Source organism: Ranitomeya variabilis, chromosome 4 (genome assembly GCF_051348905.1).
Source record: "Ranitomeya variabilis isolate aRanVar5 chromosome 4, aRanVar5.hap1, whole genome shotgun sequence".
Lineage (NCBI taxonomy): Eukaryota > Metazoa > Chordata > Amphibia > Anura > Dendrobatidae > Ranitomeya > Ranitomeya variabilis.
The window spans coordinates 155,858,906-155,880,320 of record NC_135235.1 but is presented as its reverse complement, the minus strand read 5'-3'; the positions used below and the strand labels follow the sequence as shown (position 1 = coordinate 155,880,320).

General features: G+C 45.7%; 1 protein-coding gene across 1 annotated transcript in view; it reads left to right on the top strand.

Moving 5' to 3' along the window:
- CHAT (choline O-acetyltransferase) overlaps positions 1–21,415 on the top strand; it is a 327,907-nt gene that overhangs the window by 98,201 nt on the left and 208,291 nt on the right. Inside the window, exon 6 of the mRNA XM_077259349.1 lies at positions 8,163–8,343. Coding sequence (XP_077115464.1) covers positions 8,163–8,343 — 181 coding nt within the window. The remainder of the gene's footprint in view (positions 1–8,162; positions 8,344–21,415) is intronic.

The window sequence follows — 21,415 nt, the reverse complement described above, 5'->3', positions numbered from 1 at the left end:
GGTGCTGAGTTGCTCCCCCCACATCGTTAGTTGGTGTGGGGGTTCTCGCATTCTCTGCGTGGATATTTTTGTATAGGGTTTTTTACTGACCGCACAGATCCCTTGCTATTTTCTGCTATCTAGTGTTAGCGGGCCTCATTTGCTTAACCTGTTTCATCTCTGCGTTTGTCTTTTCCTCTTTACTCACCGTTATTATTTGTGGGGGGCTGTTCTATTTCTTTGGGGTTATTTCTCTGAGGCAAGTGAGGTCTTACTTTATCTCTAGGGGTAGTCAGTTTCTCAGGCCGTGAAGAGACGTCTAGGATTTTAGGAAACGTTCCACGGCTACCTTTAGTGTGTTTGGTTAGGATCAGCTTTGCGGTCAGTCCAGTTACCACATCCCCAGAGCTCGTCCTATTGTCTCTGACTTAGCTGGTTAGATTTGTGATCCTAAGCCACTGGGATCATAACAGTACAGCAGGCCTGAAAAGTGTTTAATGCATCGCAGAAGTGGGATAAGAGAAGTCCTGAGTACAATTTTTTTTTTTTTCCCTCTCCCTTTGCTGCAGTCTGTCCAGCTTCTCTCATCCCCTTAATCTCTGGGTGGCTTTGAGTTCAGCTGCAGACATGGATATTCAGAGTCTGACTTCTAGTGTGGATCATCTTGCTGCAAGGGTGCAAAGCATTCAGGATTTTGTTGTTCACAGTCCTATGTCTGAGCCAAAAGTACCTATTCCTGAGTTGTTTTCTGGAGATAGATCTGGGTTTCTGAATTTTAAGAATAATTGTAAATTATTTCTTTCTTTGAGACCTCGTTCCTCTGGTGATTCCGCTCAGCAAGTTAAAATTGTTATCTCCTTGTTACGCGGCGACCCTCAAGATTGGGCTTTCTCCCTGGCGCCAGGAGATCCTGCATTGCTGAATGTGGATGCGTTTTTTCTGGCGCTTGGACTGCTTTATGAGGAACCTAATCTTGAGAACCAGGCAGAAAAGGCCTTGCTGGCTCTCTCTCAGGGCCAGGATGAAGCTGAGGTGTATTGTCAAAAATTTCGGAAATGGTCGGTGCTTACTCAATGGAATGAGTGTGCCCTGGCTGCAAATTTCAGAGAAGGTCTTTCTGAAGCCATTAAGAATGTTATGGTGGGGTTCCCTACGCCTGCAAGTCTGAATGACTCAATGGCTTTGGCCATTCAGATTGATCGGCGTTTGCGGGAGCGCAAATCTACGCACCATCTGGCGGTGTTTTCTGAACAGAGACCTGAGTCTGTGCAATGTGACCGAATTTTGACCAGAATTGAGCGGCAAAATCATAGACGTCAAAATGGGTTGTGCTTTTACTGTGGTGATTCAACTCATGTTATCTCAGCATGCTCTAAGCGCGTAAAAAAAATCGCTAAATCTGTCACCGTTGGTACTATACAGCCTAAATTCATTTTGTCTGTTACTTTAATTTGTTCTTTGTCATCCTACTCGGTTATGGCTTTTGTGGATTCGGGTGCTGCCCTGAACCTGATGGATGTGTCATTTGCCAGGCGCTGTGGTTTTGTCCTGGAGCCTTTGGAATTCCCTATTCCACTGAGGGGTATTGATGCTACACCATTGGCTGAGAATAAGCCTCAGTATTGGACTCAAGTGACCATGTGCATGACTCCTGTACATCAGGAGGTGATTCGCTTTCTTGTGCTGCATAATCTGCATGATGTTGTCGTTTTGGGTCTGCCATGGCTGCAGGCCCATAATCCAGTTCTGGATTGGAAAGCTATGTCTGTTTCAAGTTGGGGTTGCCAGGGGATTCATGGCGATGCTCCTTTGGTGTCAATTGCTTCTTCCACTCCTTCTGAGGTCCCTGAGTTTTTGTCGGACTACCAGGATGTATTTGATGAGCCCAGATCCGGTGCCCTGCCTCCTCACAGGGATTGTGATTGTGCTATAAATTTGATTCCTGGTAGTAAGTTCCCCAAGGGACGACTTTTTAATTTGTCTGTACCAGAACATGCCGCAATGTGGAGTTATATAAAGGAGTCTTTAGAGAAGGGACATATTCGCCCGTCCTCCTCCCCTCTTGGTGCTGGATTCTTTTTTGTGGCCAAGAAGGATGGTTCTCTGAGACCTTGTATAGATTATCATCTTCTAAATAAAATCACGGTCAAATTTCAGTATCCTTTGCCATTATTATCTGATCTGTTTGCTCGGATTAAGGGGTCCAGTTGGTTCACCAAGATAGATCTTCGTGGTGCGTATAACCTTGTGCGTATTAAGCAGGGGAATGAATGGAAAACAGCATTTAATACGCCCGAGGGCCATTTTGAGTACTTGGTGATGCCTTTTGGACTCTCTAATGCTCCTTCTGTGTTCCAGTCCTTCATGCATGACATCTTCCGAGGATATCTGGATACATTTATGATTGTGTATCTGGATGACATTTTGGTCTTTTCTGAGGACTGGGAGTCTCATGTGAAGCAGGTCAGGATGGTATTTCAGGTCCTGCGTGCTAATGCCTTATTTGTGAAGGGCTCAAAATGTCTCTTCAGAGTACAGAAGGTTTCCTTTTTGGGTTTTATTTTTTCTCCTTCTACTATTGAGATGGACCCAGTCAAGGTCCAGGCTATTCATGACTGGACTCAGCCTACATCTGTTAAGAGTCTTCAGAAGTTCTTGGGTTTTGCTAATTTTTACCGTCGCTTCATTGCTAATTTTTCTGGCGTGGTTAAACCCTTGACGGATTTGACCAAGAAGGGTTCTGATGTAACTAATTGGTCTCCTGCGGCCGTGGAAGCCTTTCGGGAGCTGAAGCGCCGGTTTTCTTCGGCTCCAGTTTTGTGTCAGCCTGATGTCTCTCTTCCTTTTCAGGTCGAGGTTGATGCTTCTGAGATTGGAGCAGGGGCTGTTTTGTCGCAGAGAAGCTCTGATGGCTCTGTGATGAAGCCTTGTGCTTTCTTTTCAAGAAAGTTTTCGCCTGCCGAGCGGAATTATGATGTTGGTAATCGGGAGTTGTTGGCTATGAAGTGGACATTTGAGGAGTGGCGACATTGGCTCGAGGGAGCTAAGCATCGTGTGGTGGTCTTGACTGATCACAAAAATCTGATTTATCTCGAGTCTGCCAAGCGGCTGAATCCTAGACAGGCTCGTTGGTCGTTGTTTTTCTCCCGTTTCGATTTCGTGGTCTCGTACCTGCCTGGTTCGAAGAACGTGAAGGCTGATGCTCTTTCTAGGAGTTTTGTGCCTGACTCTCCGGGAGTTTCAGAGTCGGCTGGTATCCTCAGAGAGGGAGTGATTTTGTCTGCCATTTCCCCAGATTTGCGACGAGTGCTGCAGAAATTTCAGGCGGATAAACCTGACCGTTGCCCACCAGAGAGACTGTTTGTCCCAGATAGATGGACCAGCAGAGTTATTTCCGAGGTTCATTCTTCGGTGTTGGCAGGCCATCCTGGGATTTTTGGTACCAGGGATTTGATGGCTAGGTCCTTCTGGTGGCCTTCCTTGTCGCGGGATGTGCGTTCCTTTGTGCAGTCCTGTGGGATTTGTGCTCGGGCTAAGCCTTGCTGTTCTCGTGCCAGCGGTTTGCTTTTGCCTTTGCCTGTCCCGAAGAGGCCTTGGATGCACATTTCCATGGATTTTATTTCGGATCTTCCAGTCTCTCAGAGAATGTCTGTCATCTGGGTGGTGTGTGATCGTTTTTCTAAAATGGTCCATTTGGTGCCCTTGCCTAAGTTGCCTTCCTCCTCCGATTTGGTTCCTCTATTTTTTCAGAATGTGGTTCGCTTGCACGGCATCCCTGAAAATATTGTGTCTGACAGAGGATCCCAGTTTGTGTCCAGATTTTGGCGGATCTTTTGTGCTAAGATGGGCATTGATTTGTCTTTTTCATTGGCCTTCCATCCTCAGACGAATGGCCAAACTGAGCGAACTAATCAGACCTTGGAAACTTATTTAAGATGTTTTGTTTCTGCTGATCAGGATGATTGGGTGACTTTTTTGCCATTGGCCGAGTTTGCCCTTAATAATCGGGCTAGTTCTGCTACTTTGGTTTCGCCTTTTTTCTGCAATTCTGGTTTTCATCCTCGTTTTTCCTCGGGTCAGGTTGAACCTTCTGACTGTCCTGGGGTGGATTCTGTGGTGGATAGGTTGCAGCAGATTTGGAACCATGTGGTGGACAATTTGAAGTTGTCACAGGAGAAGGCTCAGCGCTTTGCCAACCGCCGTCGTGGTGTGGGTCCCCGACTTCGTGTTGGGGATTTGGTAGGGCTGTCTTCTCGGTATGTTCCTATGAAGGTTTCCTCTCCTAAATTCAAGCCTCGCTTCATCGGTCCTTTTAAGATTTTGGAAATCCTTAACCCGGTGTCATTTCGTTTGGACCTCCCAGCGTCGTTTGCCATTCATAACGTGTTCCATAGGTCTTTGTTGCGGAGGTATGTGGTGCCTGTGGTTCCTTCTGTTGAGCCCCCTGCCCCGGTGCTGGTGGAGGGCGAATTGGAGTACGTGGTGGAGAAGATCTTGGATTCTCATATTTCTAGATGGAGGCTTCAGTATTTGGTTAAGTGGAAGGGCTATGGTCAGGAGGATAATTCCTGGGTTGTCGCCTCTGATGTTCATGCGGCCGATTTGGTTCGTGCCTTCCATGTGGCTCGTCCTGATCGCCCTGGGGGTTTTGATTAGGGTTCGGTGACCCCTCCTCAAGGGGGGGGTACTGTTGTGAACTCTATTTCTGGGCTCCCTCTTGTGGTCACAAGTGGTACTGTGTGAGTGCTGTCTTTCTGCAGGTTTGTGACTGGCATCAGCTGTCTCGTTATCTGTGGGCTGGTTTTCTATTTAAGCTCACTTGGAATCTCAGTCTATGCCTGCTGTCGTTGTATTCAGTGCTATTCTGTTTGCTCCTGTCTACATCCGTTACCAGTCTCTTCAAGAGAAGCTAAGTTCTGTTTGCTTATTCTTGCTCATCTGTGTTCAATATGTTCCTAGAATATTATGAGTTTTGTCCAGCTTGCTAATATGTGATTTCTCTGCTTGCTGGTAGCTCTGGGGTGCTGAGTTGCTCCCCCCACATCGTTAGTTGGTGTGGGGGTTCTCGCATTCTCTGCGTGGATATTTTTGTATAGGGTTTTTTACTGACCGCACAGATCCCTTGCTATTTTCTGCTATCTAGTGTTAGCGGGCCTCATTTGCTTAACCTGTTTCATCTCTGCGTTTGTCTTTTCCTCTTTACTCACCGTTATTATTTGTGGGGGGCTGTTCTATTTCTTTGGGGTTATTTCTCTGAGGCAAGTGAGGTCTTACTTTATCTCTAGGGGTAGTCAGTTTCTCAGGCCGTGAAGAGACGTCTAGGATTTTAGGAAACGTTCCACGGCTACCTTTAGTGTGTTTGGTTAGGATCAGCTTTGCGGTCAGTCCAGTTACCACATCCCCAGAGCTCGTCCTATTGTCTCTGACTTAGCTGGTTAGATTTGTGATCCTAAGCCACTGGGATCATAACAGTAACTATAGTTGAAACCAGAAGTTTACATGCACTATATAAAAAGACACATATACACGTTTTTCTCAATATCTGTCACGAAATCAGAATAAACCTTTCCTGTTTTAGGTCAATTAGGATTACCATAATTAATCATATTTGCCAAATGCCAGAATAATGAGAGAGAATGTTTTAAGTTTTGTATTACTTACTGCCAGTAATGGAATGATTGCTTTCCTTGATTACCACTCTCATGTCTGGCCTCATGCATGCATAAGATCCTGCCTGCACATGTTCCTCTGCTTACTGTCACTGAATGGAAACATTGAATCCTGAGGCTGAATTGACGAGCAAGCAAATCTCTAATAGAACACAACAATTAGATTGATGTAACTGGTGTCCTGTGGTGAAAAAGTCTGCATCCCTTAGAGCTGTGGATTCCGCTGTATGTCCATTGGTTGAATAGTCTTTCTTTAGAACAAGGCCTGCTCCTCACAGAGACCATTGGCATAATGCAATCTCAATCTTGTTGTGCCAAAGCAGAGAGGGAGCTCCCTCTCTGTGCTAGCCAATCTATATTGCTGTCACATTTGACAGTAGCATCTGAGTGGTTAAACGCCCATGATGGGCTCTAGCACGGATTGCTGGCGTTGCTGCAGCATGTCAGCTGTAATATAGAGCTGACACTCGCTGATGATTGCACCGGCGCTGGGAGTGAGCCCGTGTAATCGTCACGCCGTACATGTATGGCGGTTTGTGGGAATGCACCTCACGCGGTACCATACGTGAAGGGGTTAAGGCCCCATACGTATTAAAGTCACCTGAGCAATAACCCTATCTCTACCTGGATATTATATTACTTGTTAATGAGGAAAAGATAACCGTCACTCCGTGAGTGGACTAAGATCTTCAAATTTATTTCAGGAACATACAGTAAATACAGACAGGACAACTCAGTCGGCAAAAGAAAATTAATTTTGACCAGAAGGTCTTAATCAAGGTTGACCATGATTAAGACCTTCTGGTCTAAATGCATCGGTTTTGCTAACTAAGCTGTCCTGTCTATATTTTTCTTAATGAAATATATTAGAAGATTTTAGTCCACTCATGCAGTGCCAGATATCTTTTCACCATTATCATCTGACAAGCTCATGTGCCTGTGCACATGTAGGAGGGTTATACTGCAAGACTAGTGAGCTGGAATCCCTTTTATCTGCAGTCTATCACATGTATCCTGCATTTTTACCAGTATCCCTCTACAGCCCCTATTTCAAATTTTCAGATGTTTCTTAGCTAGTAGGAGTTGACTAACTGCTGTGATTTCTCCCACATGCTGTACACAGAAAGAAGGATTCCTGCTCTTTTCTCCTTTTGTAGTCCACAAACAGAAGCAGCAGAGGCATAAAGGAAATTATACAGCAGTATTGAGCAGTGTAGCTGGGAATCAAGCCCCAGGACTGGAAAAATTACTTGGTTGAGGGAATGTAGCACGGATCTGTCAGTGTCACTCCCCTTTCCATAGACATCAAATAGGCTGTATAGCCTGACACCTCACTCTTCTGACAGTCTATCTTATGTTGAAGATGGAGTTGGGCTGTTTTTCAGAGCTGATATTGAATTTAGTGGGCAGATGGGATGAAGAAAGTGGCTCATAAGTGGAGAACAAAGGACAATTCTCTGATAAGATATATTACAAAGTTTCTTATATTTTCCTATACTATTAATTTATGCTGATTGTTGAAAGAATAATTCCCACTTAGAGAGTAACCTTTTTTAACTGTAAATGTAACTTGTATACATTTTGTAATAGGGGTAATGATACTGTTTTGCTGCCTTCATAGAGAAAATAGCTTCTAAAGAGTACTTTGACAAGAGCAATACTCCATATATCAAATTTGGAGTATGATCCTCCCAACTGTGAGTGCAGGGAGAGCTCAATCTCTTCGTATATAGCAGTCACATGAGAGGAGTGCTGGGTGTATACAGCGCTGTCACTGTAACTGCTGCATGTTCTTCTGCACACACCCTTATACAGTAATGAATAGGGTTGAGCAACTTTTGCTTTTTTAGGATCGAGTTGGGTTTTGTGAAACCCGACCTTCTCGAAAGTCGGATCGCGTGAAATCGGCCGATTCTACTGTAAAGTCGGGTTCCGGACCGGAACACGAGACCCAACGCAAGTCAATGTGGATTATTTTTTACATTTACTTAATATCTCTCTCTCTCTCTCTCTCTCTCTCTCTCTCTCTCCTCCGTGCAAAGCATATGTTGTGTTTGACTGCGGAAATCACTGCAGCCCAAACGGTAATATAGCTCTATGACGCCGCAGAAACCAGGCCGGAACCTATGTCATCACGCTGCCCACACTCCTTAATTGGCTGAAAAAATGGCGGGGAAGGCGTCATACAAAACGCGACTTTGGTGCCAAGATCGCCGACCACGTGGCCGATCCCACGCTGGAGTCGGGTCGGGTTTCACGAAACCCGACTTTGCCAAAAGTCGGCGACTTTTGAAAATGAACGATCCGTTTCGCTCAACCCTAGTAATGAACACTCTACAATTGTGCTCGTCAGCAAGGCCATAGATTGCCTTTATTTCCATAAGAGGACATTCACACTACAATGGCATATGTCGTCCTTTGGCTGCCATGTTCATTGCACAGTCAAATATATTTACAGGACAGCATTATTTCATTGTGGATTACAATAACAATCCTTTTTTTTCAATGTTTTAGGCATGATCTGCCTGTAGACCTTGCTCGAGGCCAGCTGTCTGGACATCGTATGTGTATGAAACAATATTATGGGCTATTTTCTTCTTACCGTCTTCCAGGCTCAACAAAGGATACTCTTGTGGCTCAGGAAAGTAGTATCATGCCAGAGCCGGAGCACATTATTGTTGCATGTAACAACCAGGTGAGTTCTTTCATGAGTGACCATGTACTCTGGCCCGATAACCGGTACTCTTGTCACAGTAAATACTGCTCACATAGGTAATGTTTTATACCTGCGACTATTCCACAAACACAATTACGTTTTCAATGTTTTTACTATTCAGATATATTTTTCTATACTCTTTCATAGTATCCAGTAGGGTTTGTGGTGACATTTATCAAATTGAACAGTCTTTTATTTAGCTTCAAAAGAAGGAACTTTTGATGAAAATCATCTGTAACTTGGATATGTATTCTGAACACTTAGAGTGCCAAATTTGGGGACTATTAACCCCATTCCAAGTATAACTGGGAACACTGTTGTGAATTTGCTTTTTGCTCCCTCTAGTGGTTACTAGTTTTTTGACTCTGGTTTTTCTGTCATTCCTTTTATCCGCACCTGGGTCGTTACTTAGGGGTGTTGCTATATAAGCTCCCTGGACCTTCAGTTCAATGCCTGGCAACGTAGTTATCAGAGCTAGTCTGCTGTGCTCTTGTCTACTGATCCTGGTTCCAGTTATATCAGCTAAGTCTGCCTTTTGCTTTTTGCTATTTGTTTTGGTTTTGTATTTTTGTCCAGCTTGTTCCAAATCTATATCCTGACCTTTGCTGGAAGCTCTAGGGGGGCTGGTGTTCTCCCCCCGGACCGTTAGACGGTTCGGGGGTTCTTGAATTTCCAGTGTGGATTTTAATAGGGTTTTTGTTGACCATATAAGTTACCTTTCTTTATTCTGCTATCAGTAAGCGGGCCTCTCTGTGCTAAACCTGGTTCATTTCTGTGTTTGTCATTTCCTCTTACCTCACCGTCATTATTTGTGGGGGGCTTCTATCCAGCTTTGGGGTCCCCTTCTCTGGAGGCAAGAAAGGTCTTTGTTTTCCTCTACTAGGGGTAGCTAGATTCTCCGGCTGGCGCGTGTCATCTAGAATCAACGTAGGAATGATCCCCGGCTACTTCTAGTGTTGGCGTTAGGAGTAGATATATGGTCAACCCAGTTACCACTGCCCTATGAGCTGGATTTTTGTATTCTGCAGATTTCCACGTTCCTCTGAGACCCTCGCCATTGGGGTCATAACAGTTTGCCAGGCCAGTATTAAATGTTTAATGCATTGCAGAAGAGGGATTATAAGAAAGAAGATTCTGAGTTTTTTTTTTTTTCTTCTTCCCCTTTACCTCAGAGTGGCTATGCTTGCTGCAGACATGAATGTCCAGACCTTGATTACAAGTGTGGACCAGCTGGCTACTCGTGTGCAGGGCATACAAGACTATGTTATCAGAAATCCTAGGTCAGAACCTAAAATACCGATTCCTGAACTGTTTTCCGGAGACAGGTTTAAGTTTAGGAATTTCGTGAATAATTGTAAATTGTTTTTGTCCCTGAGACCCTGTTCATCTGGAGATTCTGCTCAGCAAGTAAAAATTGTTATTTCGTTCTTACGGGGCGACCCTCAGGATTGGGCTTTTTCGCTGGCGCCAGGAGATCCGGCATTGGCTGATCTTGATGCGTTTTTTCTGGCGCTCGGTTTACTTTATGAGGAACCCAATCTTGAGATTCAGGCAGAAAAGGCCTTGCTGGCTATGTCTCAGGGGCAGGACGAGGCTGAAGTGTATTGCCAAAAATTTCGGAAATGGTCCGTGCTGACACATTGGAACGAGTGTGCACTGGCCGCTAATTTTAGAAATGGCCTTTCTGAAGCCATTAAGAATGTTATGGTGGGTTTTCCCATTCCCACAGGTCTGAATGATACTATGGCACTGGCTATTCAAATTGACCGGCGGTTGCGGGAGCGCAAAACCGCAAATTCCCTCATGGTGTTGTCTGAACAGACACCTGATTTAATGCAATGTGATAGAATCCTGACTAGAAATGAGCGGAAAATTCATAGACGCCGGAATGGCTTGTGCTACTACTGTGGTGATTCTACACATGTTATCTCAGCATGCTCTAAACGTATAGCTAAGGTTGTTAGTCCTGTCACCGTTGGTAATTTGCAACCTAAATTTATTCTGTCTGTAACTTTGATTTGCTCACTGTCATCTTATCCTGTCATGGCGTTTGTAGATTCAGGTGCTGCCCTGAGTCTCATGGATCTCTCATTTGCTAAGCGCTGTGGTTTTACTCTTGAACCATTAGAAAATCCTATTCCTCTTAGGGGTATTGATGCTACACCATTGGCAGCAAATAAACCGCAGTATTGGACACAGGTTACCATGTGCATGACTCCTGAACACCGCGAGGTGATACGTTTCCTGGTTTTACATAAAATGCATGATTTGGTTGTTTTAGGGCTGCCATGGTTACAGACCCATAATCCAGTCCTGGACTGGAAGGCTATGTCAGTCTCAAGTTGGGGCTGTCGTGGTATTCATGGGGATTCCCTGCCTGTGTCTATTGCTTCTTCTACGCCTTCGGAAGTTCCGGAGTATTTGTCTGATTATCAGGATGTCTTCAGTGAGTCTGAGTCCAGTGCACTGCCTCCTCATAGGGACTGTGACTGTGCTATAGATTTGATCCCAGGCAGTAAATTTCCTAAGGGAAGACTGTTTAATCTGTCGGTACCTGAACATACCGCTATGCGTTCATATATCAAGGAGTCTCTGGAGAAAGGACATATTCGTCCGTCTTCTTCCCCTCTTGGTGCGGGATTCTTTTTTGTGGCAAAAAAGGACGGATCTTTGAGACCTTGTATTGATTATCGACTTTTAAATAAGATCACTGTCAAATTTCAGTATCCTTTACCGCTGTTGTCTGACTTGTTTGCCCGGATTAAGGGTGCCAAGTGGTTCACCAAGATAGACCTTCGTGGTGCGTACAACCTTGTGCGCATTAAGCAAGGTGATGAATGGAAAACCGCATTCAATACGCCCGAAGGTCATTTTGAGTACTTGGTGATGCCTTTTGGGCTCTCCAATGCGCCTTCAGTTTTTCAGTCCTTTATGCATGACATTTTCCGGAAGTATCTGGATAAATTTTTGATTGTTTATCTGGATGATATTTTGGTTTTTTCTGACAATTGGGATTCGCATGTGGAGCAGGTCAGGTTGGTCTTTAAAATTTTGCGTGAAAATTCTTTGTTTGTCAAGGGCTCAAAGTGTCTCTTTGGTGTGCAGAAGGTTCCCTTTTTGGGGTTCATTTTTTCCCCTTCTGCTGTGGAGATGGACCCAGTCAAGGTCCGAGCTATTCTTGATTGGACTCAGCCCTCGTCAGTTAAGAGTCTTCAGAAGTTCTTGGGCTTCGCTAACTTCTACCGTCGTTTTATCGCTAATTTTTCTAGCATTGTGAAACCTTTGACGGATATGACCAAGAAGGGCTCCGATGTAGCTAACTGGGCTCCTGCTGCCGTGGAGGCTTTCCAGGAGTTGAAACGCCGGTTTACTTCGGCGCCTGTTTTGTGCCAGCCTGACGTCTCAATTCCCTTTCAGGTTGAGGTGGATGCTTCGGAGATTGGGGCAGGGGCCGTTTTGTCGCAGAGAGGCCCTGGTTGCTCTGTTATGAAACCTTGTGCCTTTTTCTCTAGGAAGTTTTCGCCTGCCGAGCGAAATTATGATGTGGGCAATCGGGAGTTGTTGGCCATGAAATGGGCATTTGAGGAGTGGCGTCATTGGCTCGAGGGTGCTAAGCATCGTGTGGTGGTCTTGACTGATCACAAAAATCTGATGTATCTCGAGTCTGCTAAACGCCTTAATCCGAGACAGGCCCGCTGGTCATTGTTTTTCTCCCGCTTTGATTTTGTTGTCTCGTATTTACCAGGTTCAAAGAATGTGAAGGCCGATGCTCTTTCTAGGAGCTTTGTGCCTGATGCTCCTGGAGTCGCTGATCCTGTTGGTATTCTTAAAGATGGAGTTATCTTGTCAGCTATTTCTCCGGATCTGCGACGTGTGTTGCAGAGATTTCAGGCTGATAGGCCTGAGTCTTGTCCACCTGACAGACTATTTGTCCCGGATAAGTGGACCAGCAGAGTCATTTCCGAGGTTCATTCCTCGGTGTTGGCAGGTCACCCGGGAATTTTTGGCACCAGAGATCTGGTGGCCAGGTCCTTTTGGTGGCCTTCCTTGTCAAGGGATGTGCGGTCATTTGTGCAGTCCTGTGGGACTTGTGCTCGAGCTAAGCCTTGCTGTTCTCGTGCCAGCGGTTTGCTCTTGCCCTTGCCTGTCCCGAAGAGACCTTGGACACATATCTCCATGGATTTCATTTCTGATCTTCCGCTATCTCAGGGCATGTCTGTTATCTGGGTGATATGTGATCGCTTCTCCAAGATGGTCCATTTGGTTCCTTTGCCTAAGCTGCCTTCCTCTTCCGATCTGGTTCCTGTGTTTTTCCAGAACGTGGTTCGTTTGCACGGCATCCCTGAGAATATTGTGTCAGACAGAGGATCCCAGTTCGTTTCCAGGTTCTGGCGATCCTTTTGTAGTAGGATGGGCATTGATTTGTCGTTTTCGTCTGCTTTCCATCCTCAGACTAATGGACAGACGGAGCGAACCAATCAGACTTTGGAGGCTTATTTGAGGTGTTTTGTCTCTGCTGATCAGGACGATTGGGTGACATTCTTGCCGTTGGCTGAGTTTGCCCTTAATAATCGGGCTAGTTCCCCCACCTTGGTTTCGCCTTTTTTCTGCAACTCTGGTTTCCATCCTCGCTTTTCTTCGTCATGTGGAGCCTTCTGACTGTCCTGGGGTGGATTCTGTGGTGGATAGGTTGCAGCAGATCTGGAATCATGTGGTGGACAACTTGAAGTTGTCACAGGAGAAGGCTCAGCGCTTTGCCAACCGCCGCCGCGGTGTGGGTCCCCGACTACGCGTTGGGGATTTGGTATGGCTTTCTTCCCGCTTTGTTCCTATGAAGGTCTCCTCTCCCAAATTTAAACCTCGTTTTATTGGGCCTTACAAGATATTGGAAATCCTTAATCCTGTATCTTTTCGTCTGGATCTTCCTGTGTCGTTTGCTATTCACAATGTATTTCATAGGTCCTTGTTGCGGCGGTACATTGTGCCTGTAGTTCCTTCTGCTGAGCCTCCTGCTCCGGTGTTGGTTGAGGGCGAGTTGGAGTACGTGGTGGAGAAGATCTTGGATTCTCGCCTCTCCAGGCGGAGGCTTCAGTACCTGGTCAAGTGGAAGGGCTATGGTCAGGAGGATAATTCCTGGGTGGTCGCCTCTGATGTTCATGCGGCCGATTTAGTTCGTGCCTTTCATGCCGCTCATCCTGATCGCCCTGGTGGTCGTGGTGAGGGTTCGGTGACCCCTCACTAAGGGGGGGGTACTGTTGTGAATTTGCTTTTTGCTCCCTCTAGTGGTTACTAGTTTTTTGACTCTGGTTTTTCTGTCATTCCTTTTATCCGCACCTGGGTCGTTACTTAGGGGTGTTGCTATATAAGCTCCCTGGACCTTCAGTTCAATGCCTGGCAACGTAGTTATCAGAGCTAGTCTGCTGTGCTCTTGTCTACTGATCCTGGTTCCAGTTATATCAGCTAAGTCTGCCTTTTGCTTTTTGCTATTTGTTTTGGTTTTGTATTTTTGTCCAGCTTGTTCCAAATCTATATCCTGACCTTTGCTGGAAGCTCTAGGGGGGCTGGTGTTCTCCCCCCGGACCGTTAGACGGTTCGGGGGTTCTTGAATTTCCAGTGTGGATTTTAATAGGGTTTTTGTTGACCATATAAGTTACCTTTCTTTATTCTGCTATCAGTAAGCGGGCCTCTCTGTGCTAAACCTGGTTCATTTCTGTGTTTGTCATTTCCTCTTACCTCACCGTCATTATTTGTGGGGGGCTTCTATCCAGCTTTGGGGTCCCCTTCTCTGGAGGCAAGAAAGGTCTTTGTTTTCCTCTACTAGGGGTAGCTAGATTCTCCGGCTGGCGCGTGTCATCTAGAATCAACGTAGGAATGATCCCCGGCTACTTCTAGTGTTGGCGTTAGGAGTAGATATATGGTCAACCCAGTTACCACTGCCCTATGAGCTGGATTTTTGTATTCTGCAGATTTCCACGTTCCTCTGAGACCCTCGCCATTGGGGTCATAACAGAACACCCCAAAATTTCCACTGTAGCATATTGGTTACACCCTGCCCCTTTAATAGTATGGTATATAAATATACAGACAGACAAATATATAGTCATGGCATTACTGATTCCGTGTCCTGATGACTTCATTAATAAATTGTATGAATCATTGTTGAACCACATGGATGCAGTCCTTCAAGCTCATGGAAGTCACACAAAATATTAAAGGGAACCTGTCACCTGAATTTGGCGGGACCAGTTTTGGGTCATATGGGCGGGGTTTTCGGGTGTTTGATTCACCCTTTCCTTACCCGCTGGCTGCATGCTGGCCGCAATATTGGATTGAAGTTCATTCTCTGTCCTCCGGAGTACACGCCTGCGTAAGGCAATATTGCCTTGTGCTGGCGTGTACTCTGGAGGACAGAGAATGAACTTCAATCCAATATTGCGGCCAGCATGCAGCCAGCGGGTAAGGAAAGGGTGAATCAAACACCCGAAAACCCCGCCCATATGACCCAAAACTGGTCCCGCCAAATTCAGGTGACAGGTTCCCTTTAAATATGACTCTAATAGCACCACAACTTCATTCACCAATGTTATGCAACATATATTTGTATGTTAAGTTAATTATTTGTTTGAATATCATATTATTTTCTCTGGGCAACAAAACTTTTGTCTTGCCAAAATCTGACCATTCTGTGTCCATCAACTGATCAATATTTCTGCATTGATGCCAATTTATTTTCCTAACCTAAACCACATTTTGGAGGGTTTCAGCTTTCAAAAGAATAATTTATACAACCAATGGATGAATTTAACATCAGGTTATAAGCTTTTATTTACATAACATGGATAAGCGACATAACTTCTGTCAGGGAGTGTATGTTGGTGTTAGATCACTTTGATTGTGAGATTATGGTCATGAAATTAATATTTTGCTTGCAATATAAGTTTAATGATAAGGTCCTAGATTGAAAGCAGGATTCTTGGAATCCATAATGCTGTCTACAGTTGGTACGCTGTAGAAATATACGACAGTCCATTGAGGAGAATGTGGTGCTCGAATAAGGTCCAGTCCTTCTAGCGAGAAAAACCTAGCATTCAATTTTGCAGTGAGTGAGCAAAAACTTTTTAATGGCAATTCAAAGAAAATTTTAACGTTTCTTTCCTAATCAGAACCTTCGTAAAAAACTGATTGCTGCAGTATAGGATATCATATGCAAAGTGACAGCACAGCGAGAGTGTGTCCTTAGTCATCTTATTATAGCTCTCATAGAGCATATGATCCCCTATGCTGGGACAATCAGTTTTTAACGAAGGTCCGGATTAGGGCCTAAAATTTTGTGTTTGATTGCCATTAGGGATGAGCGAGTAGTGAAATATTCGGACTCGCTATACTCGTAACAAGTAGGTCTTAATACTCGGGTATTCGTAACGAGTGGCGAGTCCAATGCAAGTCAATGGGAAATGCAAGGAATTTTATGCTGGACCCTACAAAGTAGTCTGGGGGCCTGAGGAAAAGGCTGAAATGGGTGCATGATTATTTAAAAGCAGGCGGTATAAAGCTGTGTGTTGGTTAACGCCGGAAGAAGCCACCCATCATCATCACAAGGGGTTCACAATTCTAAAGGTTGGACTACTGTCCTTGTTGTTCCACTGCCACTGCACAATGTGCAGGCATAGTGTCTTCCACAAATGAGCCCAAGGGGCTGTATCATGGTAGACGCAGGAAGGAGGCCTCAAGAGCCACACAATTATGAAACTAGACTACTAGCACGGTAGTTCCAGTGCCCAATGTGCAGGCATAGACATAGTGTTTCCAAAAATGAGCCCAAGGGGCTGTATCATAGTTGATGCAGGAAGGAGACCTCAAGATCCAGACAATTATGAAACTAGACTACTAGCACAGTAGTTCCAATGCCCAATGTGCAGGCATAGACATAGTGTTTCCAAAAATGAGCCCATGGGGCTGTATTATGGTTGAGGCAGGAAGGAGGCCTCAAGAGCAAGACAATTATGAAACTAGACTACTAGCATGGTAGGTCCAGTGCCCAATGTGCAGGCATAGACATAGTGTTTTCAAAAATTAGCCCAAGGGGCATGAAACCATGGTTGATGCAGGAAAGAGGTCTCATCACAATTGCCTCCTATGGGAAATAATGAATGGAACACTATTTCTACATGAGGTACGTGTTGCAGAAGCAAGAGTAGGATACACATGTAATTAGAAGGAGGAAAGGGGTTTGTATGGGAAGAGATGGATGTGATCACCAGTAGCATAAAATAACATTTTGGGTGACTTTAGGTTGGGATGATGTCATCTGGAGGGCTTAAAAACTGTGGCGAAATCCAGTCCTTGTTAAATTTTATCAGAGTCAGCCTGTCTGTATTCTCTGTAGTCAGCCTTGTGTGTGCATCTGTGATGATCGCCCCAGCGGCACTGAAAACACGCTCTGACACCACACTAGCAGCAGGGCAGGCCAGCACCTCCAAGCCATATAAGGAGAGGTCTGGCCAACTGTGCAGCTTGGATGCCCAGTAACTAAATGGAAATGAAGCGTCAGGAAACACATAGGTACAGTATGGTCACTTAGATACTCGTTGATCTTGTTGTTCAACTTCTGCCTCCTTGACATTGTCCACATAGCCCTTGCTGATGAGCCGGTTTATTGAAGATGGCACAGTTTGTGGACATTTTCTCCCCACCTCTTTTGGACCTGCTGGGCATGTCTCTCCCCATTAATGCGTGCTGTTGCAAAGAGCTGGTACCTCTGCTACCATCGGTGTCTGAGTCTGATGTTGTCATCAAATGATCGACAACGGCCCTCTTGATGGATTCAATTGTGAAACCCCTTGGTGACTGCGACAGTAGCAAAGGAAATTTGTCCTTGTACCGTGGGTCGAGAAAGGTGGCCAACCAGTATAGGTTGTTGTTGAAAATGTGGATCACGCGAGGGTCTTGGGACAGACAATTAGACATGAACTGTGCCATGTGTACCAAGCTGAATTGAGGCAAATGTTCTGTGGTCACAGAAGGAGGAAAAATACCCATCCTCTTCTCACACTGACTCTCCTCCTCCTCCTCCTCCTCCTCTTCAGCCCACCCATGCTGGACAGACCTGAAGCTGAGGTTGGGAGTCCCCTCTGTAACATCATGGATCACCTTGGTACCACATAAAAATAAGTCCTCTCCATCCTCATCTTCCTCCTCATCTTCATCACCCAAGCTTGCCTCATCATGATATTGGCTGGGCTGGGTAAGATTACCCAGTGTGAAATCTTGCTCCATATCCTGCTGATGGGCACTCAAAGATTCCTTGTTTAGATTATGCAGCAATTCTTTCAGCGTACATAGCATGATAATAGCCTGATCACCGCTCACGAGGTTGGTGCAGTACTCAACGTTTTCAAGCACCTCACAAATGTCATCGATCCACACCCACTCGACAGTTGTTATGTGTTTTGGCTGAGTCGCAGTCTGACGGGCATGTTTAAGCTGGTATTCAGGAAGTGCCCTCTGCTGCTCACTAATCCTTGCCAACATATGATATGTTGAGTTCCACCATGTTGGCAGGTCGCAAATGAGTCGGTGATTTGGCAAGTTAAATTGCTTTTGAAGCGCTGCAAGATCAGCAACAACGGTAGGGGAATGGCAGAAATGGGCACAAATATGGCGCACCTTCTCAAGTAGAAATCAAAAAAGGAGGAGAACAAGGAGCATACCATAGAATGATATATAAACAAGTCTTTATTGATATACAAAAAGTTAAAATTGCAATCAGTAGTGTGTCATATTACATAAGTTCCAATACAAAAAACAGAAGAGAGACTACCCCTCCAGTGTACCCCAATAGTACTGCGTAACCAGGGAAAGCACATAATGTGCCCCCCATAAATACTATAAAAGCAGGTGAGCCCAGAGTAAAAAAGTAAGTACAGTATGCCTTGTCACATAACTGAGCCCATAGGCAAAGTACACAGCTATTTAGGGCATTACCTCCATAATGAGAGGTGGGCTTACCGGCAGAGAAGTGCAGAGGGGTGCAAAGGAGGAGCACAGCCGGAAAGGAGACCCCCGACGCGCGTTTCGCGGCACTATAATGCCGCTTTCTCAAGGGAATATGGGTGTAGCTCAGCCAGGACCTTCTAATAACCCCCAGTGAACCCGGTCACATGTGTGCCATTATCCAATAGCGGTGGCGCGAGCGGCGCACGCGCACTGTGACGGCCGGGTCAGAGAATGGAAGCAGGGGGTCAGACCAGGTGCGCGTGCGCCGGGAGGAGATCCCAGAGCGAGCACACCAAGCAACTGAGACGCCCGCCCACATCCCCGAGCCAGCCATACACAGCGCAATGCGCACTGCCACCAATGGTACTGTATTATCGCAAATGTGATGTCCATAAATAGATAAAGAAAGACATGTCTCATAGTGCGCAATTTTTAACACTACAAAGGGGCACGGTATATCACCAGTATATAAAGAAAAATATATAGAAACACAGAGGTCTATTGACACATATAGATGCAAACATAAAAATGGCGCATTCTTGGTTCATGATGTAAGTTCATATTTGCAGGCAACATAAGTGCAGGTCGACTGAGTCCACATGGAAGGTAAAGAGGCGGCCCATAAGAAACATTACTGATAATGAAAAAACAAAAGAACCAGTTAAAAACAATTTAAAAACAAAACAATAAATCCAGACAGTAATGGTGGTGTACAACAACTTGGGTAAATAAGAAAACAGGAGGACAACAGACCAAAAGGTTAATAAGGCAATCAGGCTACAAATACGGGGTAAAACTCAAAGATTCATTGAGACCACGAGGGGTCAGAGTATCAAACAGAATGATCCACTTTGTTTCCATCTGGGCCAGGCGTTTTTTATTATCGCCCCCTCTAATGCCCAGATGGAGTGCATCTATCCCCCTAACGGAAAGTAGTCTCCCATCACAATTATGGTATGACTTAAAATGACAGGGGATCGTCTTTAAGTCCAACGTAGTGGGGGCTGTCCTGGCTGCGCCAATGTCCCGCACATGCTCTCGTACGGGAACGCGGAGTTCCCGAGTAGTAAGACCTATGTACACCTTGGGACACGGGCAAGTAGCATAATAGATCACATTAGTGGTCCCACAGGTTATACGTTGTCTTATTTGAAATTCCTTCAATCCGTCGCTAGAAGTGAAATTCGAGCAGCGCAGGACATTGGCGCAGGCAAGACAGCACCCACACGGTATGCAGCCCGGACGAGGTCCAATTGTACCAAAGATATTGGTTGGAGCGGGAATGTAGTGGCTCCTAACCAACATATCGCCCAAGTTTTTGCACCTTTTAGGGGTCATAAGGGGAAGGCTACCCAGGGTGGCACGGAGTGAGGGCTCAGTTTGGAGGACAGCCCAATGCTTTTTGAGAATAGAACGCATGCTCTCCCATTCGTGGTTATAGGTAGAAATAAACCTAATGGGTGCATTTCCATCAACAGCACGACGTCGTTTGGTAGAATGTAATAAATGATCACGGGGGTTTTTTCTGGCACGATCGTATCCAGCCTTGACCGATCTGATACCATTCTTGTCACAGCTGACGTTGAGAGTCTATATACCAGCATCCATCATTCCCAAGGATTGGATGCTGTTCGCCGCTTCTTGGGGACCTCCGACCTGGACGGCCCCCTGCGTGAGCTGATCCTCGAGCTGGTCGACTACATCCTCACCCACAACTTTTTTGTCTTTAAAGACAATTTCTATCTGCAGAAGCGTGGCACAGCCATGGGCGCAGCATGTGCACCCTCGTACGCCAACCTCTTCCTTGGCGCCTGGGAGAGGGATATTTTTGGTGACGGGGGCCCACTGTCCGCTGCCCATGTGCTGTGCTGGTACCGCTATATTGACAACATTCTGTTTTTGTGGGGGGGATCCATCGACCAGCTCGAGGAGTTTATGAGGGGTCTCAATGACAATGCCTGCAACATAAGACTTACGTATATATCCAATGCGGTCATGATTGATTTCCTGGACATTCGCCTGGAGGTTGATTCTGACCGGCGCATCCAGACGGATGTGTTCAGGAAACCCACTTCTGTAAATTCTTTGTTGCACGCAACCTCCGCTCACTACACAGCCACAATTAGGGCCGTCCCGGTTTGACAGTTCCTCAGGATGCGACGCATCTGCTCCTCTGAGGTTAATTTTTAATCACGGGCTGGTGATTTAAAACAGAGGTTTCTGGCTCACGGCTATAGCCGCAGATCGGTCAAGGCTGGATACGATCGTGCCAGAAAACCTCCCCGTGATCATTTATTACATTCTACCAAACGACGTCGTGCTGTTGATGGAAATGCACCCATTAGGTTTATTTCTACCTATAACCACGAATGGGAGAGCATGCGTTCTATTCTCAAAAAGCATTGGGCTGTCCTCCAAACTGAGCCCTCACTCCGTGCCACCCTGGGTAGCCTTCCCCTTATGACCCCTAAAAGGTGCAAAAACTTGGGCGATATGTTGGTTAGGAGCCACTACATTCCCGCTCCAACCAATATCTTTGGTACAATTTGACCTCGTCCGGGCTCCATACCATGTGGGCGCTGTCTTGCCTGCGCCAATGTCCTGCGCTGCTCGAATTTCACTTCTAGTGACGGATTGAAGGAATTTCAAATAAGACAACGTATAACCTGTTGGACCACTAATGTGATCTATTATGCTACTTGCCCGTGTCCCAAGGTGTACATAGGTCTTACTACTCGGGAACTCCGCGTTCGCGTACGAGAGCATGTTCGGGACATTGGCGCAGCCAGGACAGCCCCCACTACGTTGGACTTAAAGACGATCCCCCGTCATTTTAAGTCATACCATAATTGTGATGGGAGACTACTTTCCGTTAGGGGGATAGATGCACTCCATCTGGGCATTAGAGGGGGCGATAATAAAAAATGCCTGGCCCAGATGGAAACAAAGTGGATCGTTCTGCTTGATACTCTGACCCCTCGTGGTCTCAACGAATCTTTGAGTTTTGCCCTGTATTTGTAGCCTGATTGCCTTATTAACCTTTTGGTCTGTTGTC